This window comes from Cebidichthys violaceus, unplaced genomic scaffold (genome assembly GCF_023349555.1).
Source record: "Cebidichthys violaceus isolate CVI_PGR_0920_01 unplaced genomic scaffold, fCebVio1.0.p SCAF_6, whole genome shotgun sequence".
Taxonomy (NCBI): Eukaryota; Metazoa; Chordata; class Actinopteri; order Perciformes; family Stichaeidae; genus Cebidichthys; species Cebidichthys violaceus.
The window spans coordinates 4,911,752-4,927,679 of NW_027176816.1; the positions used below are offsets into that span (position 1 = coordinate 4,911,752).

The window sequence follows — 15,928 nt, forward strand, 5'->3', positions numbered from 1 at the left end:
TAAGCTTTTTACTTCTAGCTTTTACTAACCCAAGCAGTTAAAAAATAAAAAATAACTGAGCTGCTGTGGCAATTTCAAAATATGTAATAAGATATTGCGTAACATGAAATGCGTAACATGAAATCACTGAAAGATCAGTATCAAATAAGGACATGTTGCTGAAAAGCAATGTATTATTAAGTGTTATACAAGGAATGTATAGTGTATTTGTACCCTTTGTTATGAAGAAAGTATCAGGAAAAGAAAATGCAGCAAGGAGTAAAAAGGAGATGCCTCCAAGGAGAGGATCAGAGCGTTAAAAAGTTAGGCAGATGAGAAAAAGATTATAAGGTGTGGAAAGGAATGAGTGGAGGTGAGAGACATGGAGGAGAAGATGATGTGAGAAATTCAAGTGTGAGCAAAGTCAAGAGAGGAGGGAGGAGGCTGGGGCTTTCACATTCATGCTTTTCTAATCCTGAGAGTCCCACGAACATGGCTTCCCCAGTTCTTTGCAGATCTGCCACCAAGGGACAGAACACACTGGTTTATATTTTATAGACTGACAAATGAAGTGACTGTCGTGTAATGCAATTATTCAGCAGCTGTTCTCATGGTTGTAACTGTTATTCATTCTGACTTTCCAGACTGAGAAAGATTTGGTTACTCAGTCAGGTCCAGGTCAGAATACAGAGAAAATACTCTAATTCATAGACATTTATAAGGCTCTGTAATTCATCAAAGCCCTGCTTGGTCTCCAGAGCTATAACATGGATAACACATACAGTCCTCAGTTCAAGCAACTTCAGCCGTCTGTATCTAAATGGAACTGATGGTTGGTGTATCAAGCAGGGAAGCCCCCGCTCCATTGCTGCTGCAGCTGATATGGTCTGGTGGAACTGTATCTATTATGAAAACGTTTCGCCTACTGCTACATCTTCATATTTGTTACACTCCAGTCATGCAAGAACTGTCCAGAAACCCTATCATTACGATCCCTAAAAATGCACATGCCTTTTAAGAGGAAAAGTTTGTTTCAAGACAGAAAAAGTGGAACCAAGCAAAGACTGATCTTATCTGTAGATTTGGTTAGGTGAAACCATGTGGTGCTCTACATGCACGCTGTCAATTACGCCCACTATCTGTTTATCTCTTTGTCTCCGCTCAGCATGCAGACATGATCATCAGGCTCAAACAATAACAGAGTGCCACAGCCAGCCGAGCTCCAGCCGTCCTCCTCCCTCTCCCCTCACCCTTTCTCCCCTCATCCCCCTCTCTGTTGCCGGGGTTACAGCAGGACCTGGCCTGTCAGGTTTTGTTTTACAGATGGCCCTCTCTGCCTCTCCTCCTGTCTGCCTCCTCTGTCTTGTGCAGCTGCACTCTGGCCCTAATATCTATAGTTATGCTAATATGAGCAGTTGATTAATTCATGCGTACACAGGTGCTATGTCCTTATGGTCCTCCCCTTCATTTGTGAATATTGAGATTACAGCAAAACTGTGTGCTTTTACTGGCTGTGTATGTGGATAGGAAGAGGATGTTGGAGTTGAGGGCATGTCACTGGCTAAGTAACAGGAAGACATTGCTTGTAAAAGTGGAATGATTAGAAACTGGATCTAATTCATCGTATATATTACTGATGGATTTAATTAGTTGTCTAGAGCAATAACAAAGACTCATGTTGAATCTCACAATGGCACTTTTCATCAGTTGGGCCAGTTCATTTGCAATAAAAATATTGCTATGCAAATTACTTTTAATATAAATTAACTTTTTCATTGTAAACAAAAAACACTGCAGAAAAATGTAAAAAGTTATTTTACAAATGTAGATTTTCTGTGTAGCTAAATGCATGGCATGACTCAGACACCATATAAATTAGACTCTTACCGCTGTCCCTTAATGAATAAAAGATGACTGTCTGTCCGTCTCTTTCTCTGACATTAGTCTGCCTGTCATTCCCTAAGGCCTCTCCCGAGGGAATATAATCAGAGAAGCACTTAAACTTTCTCCACAGCTCAAGAGAGATGTGATCAAGTGACGTTTATTTCCAGAGCCACACAGGCATCCGGGATGTCTCTGCACCATCACAGCCATGCTAATGCATAGCCATGCTAATGTTGGTCTGTTAGACAGTCTGTTCATCGCTCCGGCCATAACTGAAATATCTCAGAAACTATTGGATTGATTGCCATGAAATTCATGGCTGAATCCTACTGACTTTGGTGACCTTGTGATGTTTCCACTAGCGCCACAAGCACATTAGAGTTTTCACATATCTTGTGGTATATCTCAACAACCACAGGATGGGTTGGCACAAAACAGACATGCAAGGTTCACAGATAATGAATTGTACCAGCTTTATTGATCTCCTGACTTTTTCTCTAGCGCCACCATCAGGTCAAAATATTACCTTAATTTGTCCCACCTGCAAACTGATGACATTCCCATCAGCTTCAGCTGTGCTTTGTGTTTGGTAGCAACATTTTAGCTTTCTAAAATGCTAAACTAAGATGATGAACATGTTAAACATTACTTTCAGAGTATACAGTGTGTCATGTGAGTATGTCAGCATGCTGACGTAAGCATTTAGCTCAAAGCACCATCGTGCCTAAATACAGCCTTGCAGGGCCACTAGAATGGCTGTTTTATGCTATTAGAGGTAACTTTGCTCAACTAGCACAATTGGTGCACAAGTAAATTGGCACGGCATCAACATGGGACTCATTGTGAAGACAAAAATAAACTCCCACAAACACCCTAAGAGGAAAGAAACTGAAGAATCATTGGCTCGGCTGGATGGGCAGTAGCATAGCCTAATTAGATACAAGGAAAACAAATAAGAAAAATAAATGTTCCATTACAGTTGTATAGTGGCAATAGTGTGGTCGGTGGTAAAGGAGCAAATGTTAATATTTCCTGTGGCGATGGTTTTTGAGAGAAACTAATGCAAATCTACTTGTGGGGTCAGAGCTTACAGTAAAACCACACATAAATGCTGATCGGCAGATGCTGGGACAGGTTTACCAGATGATGATCATGATCCCCACCCTTAGTTTTCTCTTAAAGACGTTACCTTCACCCTTTTTCCAGGAACTGTGTGAATGGATGCTGCTGTGCATCCCTTGCAGAACATCCAAACCAGCCCATTTTCTCAAGTGCAACCAGATGTCCATGACCTCAGCCAGCTGAGCTGTTCTTTCTCCAAAATGACCCACTTCCCCCTCACATGCTCTTTGGGCCTGTTTCAATGCCTTTCACTCAGCCACATTCCAGTTTGAGGCATTCAAGTGCAATGTGCAGGGTAGCCTAATTTCGTAGGTTAATAAGGGAGTTGGGGTGGTCCTATATTTAACATGGAGAGTCAAAACCACATTAAAAAGCCCTTTGGCTGTCTCTGAGCTCTTTCCCTGTGGACCGACTGGCCCTTTTAATACAAGACAGCTTCAATGTGGCCTCAATAGGAAAACAGAGTCTACACTGAATGTAGCAGAGTTACAGTCCTCACCAGTCATTGTCATGCATAAACTGTAGGTATAGAATTGTCTGAATTTTAACATATAGACCCAGAGAGGGGATTTGTCACTGCAAGCTATTTGTTATGTATCTCATTTTAATTTTGTCCTCTGTATTTCTTCTATTTAATCATACATTTATTTTTATGACAATCATAGAATTGTAATCCAAGATGGCGATGACCAAAGGGCCTAACTCGAAGCTTCAAAACGGCAGTCCACAAACCAGTGGGTGATGTAACAATGGCTACATCCACTTCTTATACAGTCTCTGGGTGCACGGCTTGAGAAGATCGTCCTTGTATATTCTAATAATGAACCTGCATGTGACTGAGAAGGGGAGCCAAATCTGAATGGCTTGTTGAATCATGTTTTTTTATCTGAAAAGCAGACTGTGTTTTCTAATTTCACAGTTTGTAGGTTAGTAGGAACTCCAAATATGTGTGCATAATCACTGAATATAGGAGATTGTCCTTATATGTCCCCTTTATGTTAGTGAAAGGTAGCTAGTAGCAATAGCTTAAACAAGTGTAGTGGAAACGCAAGTACAATATACCCCTTTTGAATTTGTAATTATAATTAATGGCTAACGTTGTTAAAATATTATGCAGTCTCTCTCTCTGGTGACTCGCTTCCCTTCTGGAACCAAAGGCTGGTCTGCATAAGGTAAACTATTTGTTATAACGTTATTTATTTATTACATTTCATTTGGTTAAAACCACTATTGGTAACCCCACTGTTGCAACATTTAAAATGTACACTTCAGGGTCAAGACTGGTTAATCTTGTATGCCTGCCTGCAGGGAATAAATGTAAGTAAATGCAATATACAAGTATAGTACAAGTTTTTGTGTGTGGGTGTGTTAGGGTGTGGCTGCATGTGTAAGATTGGGTGTTGCCACGTATTGCCCATGTTAAAGGGAGACTTCTCAGATTAGTCCAGTCATTCAATGCTCATTTAATTTGATCTGGAGGAAGCAGATGTTCATGAGCAGCAAACAGCCATCCCTCACAATCAGCCTGAGGTCTCTGTCCTCCGATCCTCCCTTTAATATGTGTCTTCCCTCCACTTGTTGATTTGTTGTCTGAGCATGCACTACATGGTGTATAAATAATGAAGGTAAAATGTGACTGTGCCTCCTTTGGTTATTGACTTCAGAGGAGCAGACTGAAAGAGAGCTGGTTTTATGAAACTCTTGATTTCTGGTATTTTCTTTGTGGAGTATTTAGCTCAGTAACCAGTCAACTTTCATGCTTTCTCTCATTTTATTCTTGGCTCACATATCTACCACCACCTACCAACCTACACACACACACACACACACACACACACACACACACACACACACACACACACACACACACACACACACAGGGGAGCATACACAAGTGTTTGGTATTGGCAGTAATATTTATTCATGAAGACCTTTCACTGACTATATTCATCCTCAAACCCAGAGCAGCTCTTTATAAAAGTGAGGACCAGCACAATGTCCTCACTTTGGGGAATTGTCCTTATGTTCTCTAACCTTGTGAAAATGTGTGGGCTTATATAAGTATTGAGGAAATCCCTCTTCACAAACTGTCCATGCAGGTGATCAAGTTATTACCATAAAGGAACAATCTACACATGTACAGTAATTATCCATCCATCCTCATTGTTCTGATTTAAGAACACTGGAACAAAGAGGATGAGGAAAATGGGAAAATGTTTGTTTGAACATTTGTGGCAAAACATGATCCTGTTCTACAAGTGAAGCGATAACTGTTAAGTCAAAAGGCAGCTAATGAGAAAAACAATTTGGTTTGAGCAGATTTTGTAACCCAAAACACTGGATGGATTGTGAAGCCCTGATCAAGGACATGCAACAAAGGTCCTCAGCTGTGCTTGACCCCTGTTTGTTGTTGGTGTGTTAGGCCACTAGACCACCCCCAAATTAAATCTTTAAAAAAGTGGAGCCAATGAAACACTTTGTTTTCAGCGCACCTCTTAGCTTTAGTGAAAAGCTATAATACTCAGGTCCAAATGGAAATAAAAATAGAAACCACAGTTGTTTTTTTTAAATATAATTCATGAGCACAACATTTATGATCAGCTTGACTAGCTACAGATAACCACTGCATCTATAAGTCTTCTCTGACCTCTTGTCTTCTCCATCAAGCTGTAGTGTAGTTACTGTAATGCTTTGGCTCCTTCCATTCAGGTTGACTTAATCAAGGAAATTGATTCCACCTGCAGGTGAGAATTACATTTTTTTGTAAAAAGAAAAACTTGTGGTCCCTGGTAACTCTCACAGTTTTTTATTTTTCAGCACCTCGGACAGCAACCCCCAGGGGCAGAAAGTCCCTGCAACCAAAATACAAATGTTTGCCAACTACATTGAGCAATTAGAGGAGACAACTGGAGCATTAACAGGTGACTAAGAAAACATTTTGTGGTCAGTTTAGTAATTGATACTTCCCCAAACTGCTTGTGAAGAATCATCACACTCGTTTTATTATTGCTAGAATGACATACATCCTATTGCTTGCTTTTGTATGTATCATAATGATACATTTGGGGATACTTGTCACTTTTAGGGCTGAATATCATGACGTTTAAAACAATGGTTGTAAAGACAAAAGGGCGCAGTGCATCTAATGATCCGAGAAAGTTAAAAAAAAGTTACGTTTCAGATGGGAGAGGCAAGGATTAATATATCTGTCTCTATCTTTTTCTCTCCTGTATGATTATATCTGATCACATCTGTCACAGGACCAGTGATGCTGTGTACTAGTTTCCCTTCTGACATTCACAATATTAGCCCTTAAATATTACATGGCACTGTAGTGTGCATGTGCAAGGATTGTGTGTCTCTTGATGTCATGTTAATCTATTTCTTTAGATTATAGTTAGTATACGACATATTTGGTATTATTTTACTTGAACAACACATTTCTATCTCTCACATCGAGCTGTTCTCTCCTCTCCTTTACCATCACTGCTCTCCTTGTTTACTCCTCTTCACTCACACGTTTGGGACGCCTACATTAAGGGCATTATGGGCAACTTCAGGTCTCAAATGGATGCCAGTCATTCCAACCATCATTTCTTTGTACGTATACTAACGATGGCAGAATTAAGTGCAATAGTCCATTTCCAAACGCATTTACACACCCAAATATGTTTCTTGGGTGAAGAAAAGATAAAGTCTAACAAAGGATAACACGTGATGCTGGTGTGTCTTTTAAGAATGTCCCGAAAAAAGAATTAGGCTCTGATATATTTATGAGTAGCCTATTTGAAAATGCGGGCATCTGTGGGCAATGACCTTGTTTAAATATGACTGTTGAGTGGGTGCTGGAGCGCGTGTCTACAAGACAGAGAGGGGGGGCAGATGGAGGCGGGCACGCCCAAACGATGGAGTTGAATGACGCCCGTCTTTTGCTTCTTGTGTTTATCGCTGCGTCCTGCGATTGGCGGAGGACAGGGAAAGGTACCCAGCGCTGGCGCGCCATGGGCGGGTGGATGGTCTGTTTATAAACCCAGCTCGTTCCTCGTGGGCGGGAACAGCAACAGTAGAGAGTGAAAGTGAAGCGCAGGGAGAAAGTGAGAGAGACGGTGGAGGAGAAGAGGCTGTGGTGGCGGCTGTGGGTGACCGTGGTTCGCGGAGGGGGCGAGGCGGCCGCCCCTGAATGCCTCTTCAACCGCGCATGGACGACCACCTCAGCCTCCTGCAATCACCCCCGCCAAGCGCAACCAAAACCCGGGGCGACAACCTCGTGAACCACGGATACACAGAGACAGAGGCCGACGTGATGACTGTTGTCGCGTGTGACAACATGCTAGAAGAGTCGGCAGCTCTCCCGGGCCACCACTCTCTGGACCGATATGAACCGGATCACGAATGCTGCGAGAGGGTCGTCATCAACATCTCAGGGTTACGCTTCGAGACGCAACTCAAGACTCTCTCCCAGTTTCCAGAGACTCTGCTGGGGGACCCCAAGAAGAGGATGAGGTACTTTGATCCTCTCAGGAACGAGTACTTTTTCGATCGAAACCGACCCAGCTTTGATGCCATTCTTTATTACTACCAGTCTGGCGGGCGCATCAGGAGACCCGTTAACGTGCCCATTGACATTTTCTCTGAGGAGATCCGCTTCTATGAGCTGGGTGAGGAGGCTATGGAGAAGTTTAGGGAGGATGAGGGCTTTATAAAGGAGGAGGAGCGGCCGTTGCCAGAGAATGAATTCCAAAGACAGGTGTGGCTGCTTTTTGAATACCCAGAAAGCTCGGGTCCCGCACGGGGCATAGCGATAGTGTCTGTCCTGGTCATTCTCATCTCCATTGTCATCTTCTGTTTAGAGACATTGCCGGAGTTCAGGGACGATAACAGGGATCCGATTACCATTGCACCTGTGTTTAATGGCACACTCCCCTATGTCACCAGCCCCTTCTCTGACCCGTTCTTTGTTGTGGAGACGTTGTGTATCATATGGTTCTCCTTCGAGCTGTTGGTGCGCTTCTTTGCATGTCCTAGTAAAGCCACGTTCTCCAAAAACATTATGAACATTATTGACATTGTGGCCATCATTCCGTATTTCATCACTCTTGGCACAGAGCTGGCAGAGAGGCAAGGAAACGGACAGCAGGCCACGTCATTAGCCATTCTGCGCGTAATCAGGCTCGTTCGGGTTTTTCGCATCTTCAAACTCTCGCGTCATTCCAAAGGGCTCCAAATTTTAGGACAGACTCTGAAGGCCAGTATGCGTGAGCTGGGCCTGCTAATCTTCTTCTTGTTCATTGGTGTCATCCTCTTCTCAAGTGCTGTCTACTTTGCTGAGGTAGACGACCCAGATTCGGGTTTCAGCAGCATCCCGGACGCATTCTGGTGGGCTGTTGTCACCATGACCACCGTGGGATATGGGGACATGCACCCCGTGACAATCGGGGGAAAGATCGTGGGGTCTCTGTGCGCCATCGCTGGTGTGCTGACTATTGCTCTGCCTGTACCTGTCATCGTCTCAAATTTCAACTACTTCTACCACAGAGAGACGGAGGGAGAGGAGCAGGCACAGTACCTGCACGTGGGCAGCTGTCAGCCGCTAAATGACACAGAGGAGCTGAAGAAGACACGCTCCTCTTCATCGCTTAGCAAGAGCGAGTATATGGTGATAGAGGAGCATGGGATCAACAGCGCGTTCAAGCAGCCGCCCAACTTCCCCACTACCACGCAAATCAACTCGCAGAATTGTGTGAATGTAAACAAAAAGATTTTCACCGACGTGTAGCCAATTATAGAGCCGTGGCACTGAACACAGGAAGGGGTGGTGTGTAAACACAGCTGCTTCTGTCGCTGCGCACCACAGAGTGGAAGCTGCGCTAGATCAGACGAAGAAAGAAAGAAAGAAAGAGCCATCCCTGTCTGTTCAGAGACGCTGCTTTGTGCTCCATTGAAAGAATCAGGATTTTCCATGTCGGTGGTCTGAATTCGAAATTCTGTTTTCCTTTCGCGCTTGGAGAGAAAGAGCTCCTTAAAGTATTAGGTTTATTATTGTGCAATAGCCAATATTTTAATCAAAACATATAAGCTTTATAACTGTGAAAGATGAGTACAAGTCTATGTTACTGGAAGAAAACTCACGTTGTATTAACATGCGTTATGAGTCGTGATCCTTCAGTCATAGCCTATGTATAATATTCAGAATCATTTAAAAATGTGTGTGTTTAAACACATGTATTGTCTGAAAATACAGTTCTGCATATGTTATTTAAATTAGAGCGTTCTGTGACATGCCTTTATTGTGCGTTCAAGTTTAGTCCAAATGCTACCGTCTTTAAAAATAATCCCCTATAATTCCTTGATATGAACTGTCCCAGTAGGCTAGTTAATGCGTAAACGGCACCATATAAACACAGGAGCACGCCGACTGTCGGTGTCTCGTCGTCGGTGCCAGACACGCGTAAAAGCGGAGAAACAGCCCTCTTTCACGCACACATACAGCGATCAAAGATGGAGCTTTCTCTTTGGATGCCTCAAATATAGCCCGCTGTGATGCAGTCGCCATGGCGACGGTGGTTTCCGCGGTAACCCCCAGTCACCGTTGCCATGGCACCCTTGTTTCCACAGTAACCTTCCAGGTGGCTTGGAAGCTTATTTTAAGATTCTTGTCTAAAAAGCTTGTCCTCGGTCTCTAATAAGACTGTTCTGTCATCACGCTTTGCGTGCGTAAAAATACACGACCAAACATGTCCAGCGCCACTATCGACAATCAACAAGCTCACTTAGTGACTTTAGCATTGACACAAAGACAAATTGAAGTAAGTTGGTCTGTTTACAAATTGCCACCTTGCGCTGCCCCCCCAAAATTAAGCAGGCACAACTCAGAGGTGATGAGCCGGGAGAAGTGGAAGGAGAGTCGGCGCGTGAGGAATTATGAATGGACTGGGAGCGCTTTGAGTCTGGCTGTCCTGAGTGCGCTACTGGGGTCGCTCAGCAGAGGCTGCTGTTCTCCCACTGCTAAAACTGGTAGGTTCTGATCACTGTCATGCCCATGGCTAAACGTAAAGGGGTAGTTCATAAAGAGTATGTTGATAAATAGTATGAACTACCCCTTTACCTTTAGCCATGAAACCAGTGTTTTTGTTTTTTTTGGCAATTCAAGCAGGTCATATTTATCTAGATAAAGGTATCTGATTGAGTTACATCTCACAGGTGCAGGTCAAACAGTTCCTTACAATTACTTTTTTACTCAATACCACAACATATTGTCTTTTTTTGTCATAGCTTGTATTAATGCTAACAATATACTGATGTCTAACAAGTTGCAGGTGTGTACATTTAGACCTACATCAGCCTGAGTGTGTAGGTTTTTCTATTTAGTGTCATGGGGGGTGGGGTGGGGTGGGGTGGGGGGGTCCCTTTAACTTACATCTGACTTGGTCTATGAAATAAATAAGGGCACCAACAACAGGCCCATCTTGTCTCAATGGTGCTCCCTAGTGGTCATCATCTCCTAACAGATCAGGTGGCTCACCTGTTTGTGACCGTCGTCTTCCTTTGCCATTGATATCAAAGAGTCACAGAAGTCAAATAACCATGAGATAACAGGCAGCGAGAGCAGGCAAGCACCATTGTTAAATACATTCTGAGCTGTTGCAGATCGTGGTCCTTTTCAGGGGTTTTCCTGTATTTTATTTGCTAAAAACAGCAAATTATCACTAGCATGATTATACAAATTCATCTTTATTGTAGATTCAGTGTGTGAATTTGGCCATGATCAAGCCCTACTCCCCCCGCCCGACCACTTCGCTCTGCTGCCTTGGGGCGATTGGCTGCCCCGTCGCTCAGAGGTCCCTGCGGCCGATCGACCCGGTCACGGCTGTTTTCTGTCCTGGCCCCACAGTGGTGGAATGAACTCCCCACTGACGTCAGGACAGCAGAGTCGCTGCCCATCTTTTGGCGCAGGCTGAAATCTCACCTCTTCAGGAAGTACTACCCTGAGCCTTCCACTTAGCACTTATTGTATTCATATTAGTTTGTTGCACTTATTGTATTCGTATTAGTTTGTTTCTGCACTGTACTTTCGCTCTGGTTTATGCTCTTTGATGCTTGTTTAAAAAATGAGATGCACTTATGACTTCTGGTGACTAGTAGTTCTCTTGAATACCTATGTTGAATAGACTTATTGTAAGTCGCTTTGGATAAAAGCGTCTGCTAAATGACTGTAATGTCATGTAATGATTAAGGCCCATTGAAAATAATGTTTTCTGTACATCACTCTTGTCTTTGAATCTGCTTTGCGATGTCTAGGTTTACTGACTGAGTACTCTAATTGAAATAGAGATGAGGGAGATACACTTTTAAAAGGGCAGGATTGGGGAATCTGTCAAGCAGCCATGTTCTGAATCTATTTAGTTTGACTGTGTGTGCACTTGAACTTGTGCTTGTGGGCACATGTGTGTGGAAGTATACAAATACTATGTTTACCTCTCCAGCCATGGTTGAGTGATAATAGGGCAGTCTCATTAACTGGCTTATCCTAAAGGCAAAGTGGGAGGTCCCACAGAATGAATGACCTCTTCATTGATTATTCTTTTCCGTTTTGACCCCTGATCTTGACTTCATATATTTTCTGTGAAAAACTCCGTATTGGTCATCAGTTAAATTGCCGACTCATTTCTTAGGTCACATAAAAGCTTCAGTGAGGAGAAATACTGATCTATTGATCAGTGAGCAAGATGTATTATGGAGGAGACGGGAGCTACTTGTTCCACATTGAACTGGATTGGTCAGTCTGGAAGCTATTCTATTAAAATAAGGTACTTTACCATGCACATTTGTCTTTTCTATTTTTACCCTTCCCCCCGTCTGCTAATGTGTATCTCTGAAGCTTAATCCAGTCTCACATTTGTTTCTGTAACAAACTCCAATTACCTCTCCTAACCTCCACTCCTCTTTCTTTAAGTTTATTAGTGTAGACATTTAGTTGTTGCTCTAATACAGAGTAAATTGCAGTGAGTGAGCAGTTAGGATGCACATCTGCTTCACTCAAAAACAGCTTAATGGTAAATGTGTCAGTAGGGACAGTTGTAGTAAAACGTTGCCCTTGTTACAGGACCTTTGGAGACTCTCTTTCCCAAAAGTTGCCGTCCTCTCCTCTCTTCTCCTCTCCTCTCCTCTCCTCTCCTCTCCTCTCCTCGCCGTCTGAACTGACAGTGTTTACAGTTTGTTTGAGTTTTGCAAGAGTGGTAATGAGAAAGCAGGGAGAAGAGGAGCAGCCTAGGTTTGATGGGTCAGCTATGCTGTGTGGCTCTAACAATTTTGCTTTTTCTTCTCTCATTATTTTCTTCTCTCTTTATTCCTGCGGGCTCTCTCTCTCTCTCTCGCTCTCTCTCTCTCTCTCTCTCTCTCTCTCTCTCTCTCTCTCTCTCTCTCTCTCTCTCTCTCTCTCTCTCAGGTGAAGGTTGTTCCATTTTTCTGCACAGACCTTCTGGAACCCCTGACCCCAATTATACTGCCTCACATTTAGGTAAACAAACTCCATTTGATAAGGAAAATAAATGTGACATTGTGACATTTCAACTAACATTCACTGATAATTTCTTAGAAAGGTTTGCTCATTTTAGAGCTTTATAGATTACCCATTAACCTGCAGTGACCCTTTTTTCTCTTTAGGGGCACAATGACTCTGGTCTTCCTTTTGGGCCAGATTGGCTAAATTCAAGAGCTGAGACAGAACTCAACTCGATACATTTTTCTTCCCCTAACTGCTGGCCTCGCAAGAATGACTAAAAACAGACATATAACATATTCTACATACAGTTTTGTAGCTGCAGTTTTCGGACTGCTTCTCTTCTGAAGTTAACACACTGTGAGTGGAACCATCAAAAGTCGAGACTGATTCAGGCAGTGACAGGATTCAGCTGGAACTGTGTTATGGACATTTCTCCATACTGCGTTCTAAATAAACTTCAAAAGGACAGCCAGCAATTTTGAAAAGCACATTTAATTCCTGGACTTTACACAGATATTTACATTCTCTCTTCATATTTCTGGGTAATGATATGACATTACGGACAATAATTGACAAACAGCTTTTGCGGCAAGTCAAAAGTGTCAACAAATGAGGCCAACCGTGATTTTCTGATATGAAACTGTGATACAAAGACTGTTAGCCATATGCCTTTTTTTTTAGCTCTGTGTGCTCGGTATTGCAATATGTAAAAAAAAACAACAACAAAAAAATATATATCTATGTGTGTGTGCTAGTTGCAGCTATTCCCCTGATTTGCACATGGAGAAAGATAGAGAGACATGCATGTACTGAACACACACACACACACACACACACACACACACACACACACACACACACACATATCCATGTGCCTGTGAATGGTTCTCTTTTATCCCAGAGTGCACTGGTGTTTTTTTTTTGGGATGGGGCAGAATAATGTCAGGGGGAGGCTGTGTATGCCAGTATTTGTTCTGTGTTATTCTGTGCTGTCTGAAACATGACCCATATAAAGAGATTATGAGTTGTACTGTCTTTATTTTGGAGGAGCTGCAGTCTGTTTTCACTCAATTACTGAGAGAATGGTACTCATTTATGTGTTGGAGAATATCTAGGTCCAATTACAGACCTTCTTGCCTGATATGAGTACTGTATGTTTTGATTATATCATGACTAGAGACATTTTATCTTTGTGGATGTTATACAGTTAATTCACTTATATCATTTGCTCCAGTATGGTGTTGTTTAGTAAATGCAACCTATTCAATTTGTAATTCATTATTCAACAGGATAAAGATGAAAAAAGCACACTATTTTTTACAGTAGAACACAAGATCCAGTGATTTCAGTGCTTTTACAATATCAAAATGTGATTCTGCGCATAACAAATACAATAATGACATTATAAAAGCTGTAATCATTCAATGTTAATCTAATTTCACAAGATAATCGGAGCATTAGCATCCATAAATATGCTGTTGGCACTGCTGTTGAATTGTCACTGTTTAATAAGTGTTTCCCATGCAGAGCCGTACACAGTGACAGTCTTCTCCGAGTGAAAAAGTGAAAAATGGTGTTTGGCTCGCAGCAACAGTCTCCATCGTCATTGGGCTGAACAGACAGAGCAAGGGAACCTCTCTGTATCAGGGTGACTGGGCCAATTCTTTATGAGAGTATACTGCATCTATTTGTAAACATCAATGCAATAGACGGATAATATTGAAAAATATGTTTTCTCTATCTGACAGATTTAATAACTGCAACATCACCAGGGATTTATATTTGGCTTGGAAAAGAAATAGTGATTCCCAATTTGAAGAGAACATTATTGCCACACATTAGGCTGCATGGCTGAAACCTAAAGAGACCTGAACTGTGTATGAGTCCAGTGGAAAACTTCATATCATCTCTGTGCCGCAGGAGGTAAATATTAACATTCTAACAGACGATTACAGCCATCACACTGTCATCCTGTGTATGAGCAAGTGTGCTTTATTGCTCCAGTGAGCCCACCAGCTCACTAATAACTCTGCCACATCTCTAAGCTACTGTGTGTCCACGAGTACCAAACCGCCTTTCTTTAAGGTGATTGGAAATGTGGTAATAGTTGTTGACTAAATACTCCAGATGTTTATCAGTGCAGAGCAACTCTTATCATCTTTTAAACTATTTATCTATCTGGCTCTTTGCTGTTTTTTTTTTTTTCTTTGGCTTTACTACTAAAAATGTTAGTGAACGATATCTGCCTCTGAGATCACAAAAATACCTATGACGTCTTCAAATCTCCCCACCAGCCATGGCGCTTCACGAGGAAATCTCCATAGCAACAAGGGAGGGTTGTCGAGTAAGTTGAAGAGACTGGCCACATAGAACAGACTCAGCCCTCTTCAGGTGCACTGAAGGTATCAAGCTGTCTGTAATAATATCATCAGTGTTTATGTGCACATGACTTCTGAGAAGGGCGAGTGTGGGTCGTGTGTCATTGTGTGTGTCTGTGTGTTTTGAGTGTGTCTCTGGAAGAGGATCAGGGTATTACCCAGGTAGATTGGGTCTCACCATGCAGGGACTCCATTTGAACAGCATGTCTAAGTGGAGATGATGCCAACAGCAGATTGAATGTGCATGTGCACACATAGACAGATGTCAGCATAAGAGGGTCACAGAGCTGAAAGTCAGCAATAGCTAATTCTCCTGCATATGTGGCTGAACTACTTCACTCTTATTCACCCGCCCGCACACTTCAGGTCAAACATGTTATATGATCTGTCTGCCCCACACACTCGCCTTAAGACCCGTGGTGACTGAGCTTTTGAGGCAGTAGCACCAAGGTTGTGGAATGCTCTGCCTGCACTTCTACGTTTTGCTCTTTCTGTGAACTCATTCAAAAATCAGCTCAAGACACACCTGTTTAGACTAGCGTTTGGGTAAAAACTCATGTCCTATTCCTGCTTTTAATGTTTTAATTTTGTACTTTCTGTTTTTTGTGCATTCTTAAATGTAAATTATTGGCCCTTATATGGTCACATTGTGTTTTTTATGTTTGTAATTCTGCTCCTGTTAAGCACTTTGTGACTAATGTCTGTGAAAAGCGCTTTATAAATAAATCTTACTTACTTACTTATTTACTTACTAACTAATGACTAAAGGATATTCTAACATCTTTAGGAAGTTGGAATGACTTTTAACTTCCAATAACCTGGGGGCAACAGAAACAATGTGTACATACAACATTGACATATGATCAGCTTTAAGTTGATATGGTTGTGTTTGTGTCCACCTGGTAATATTCTCTCTCTCAGCTCTGTTTTTGGTCTCTACCAACTGCGTAAGTGCTAAATCTTTAATTGCTAAATGATCCACTTCATTCACAATAAATAAACACTTGTCTGTTTGCTGTTGGTGCTGAGCCGAGCCAAACAACGCTGTGAGAGTGAACCAAAA

At 42.3% G+C, this 15,928-nt stretch overlaps 1 protein-coding gene across 3 annotated transcripts; it reads left to right on the forward strand.

Annotated features, from left to right (window-relative positions):
* The first annotated feature begins 6,901 nt into the window (after positions 1-6,901).
* Positions 6,902-13,505, forward strand: LOC137889818 (potassium voltage-gated channel subfamily A member 3). 3 transcript variants are annotated; one of them, XM_068733881.1, is made up of 4 exons: positions 6,902-9,999; positions 11,658-11,792; positions 12,431-12,502; positions 12,649-12,661. In XM_068733881.1, exon 1 carries the CDS (start codon positions 7,166-7,168, stop codon positions 8,759-8,761), a length of 1,596 nt encoding a protein of 531 aa, XP_068589982.1. In that variant the 5' UTR covers positions 6,902-7,165; the 3' UTR covers positions 8,762-9,999; positions 11,658-11,792; positions 12,431-12,502; positions 12,649-12,661. The 3 variants fall into 3 exon arrangements, with proteins under 3 accessions (XP_068589982.1, XP_068589980.1, XP_068589981.1); XM_068733879.1 differs by lacking the exon at positions 11,658-11,792 and having other exon boundaries at positions 12,649-13,505; XM_068733880.1 differs by lacking the exons at positions 12,431-12,502; positions 12,649-12,661 and having other exon boundaries at positions 11,658-12,420.
* The last annotated feature ends 2,423 nt before the right edge of the window (positions 13,506-15,928 follow it).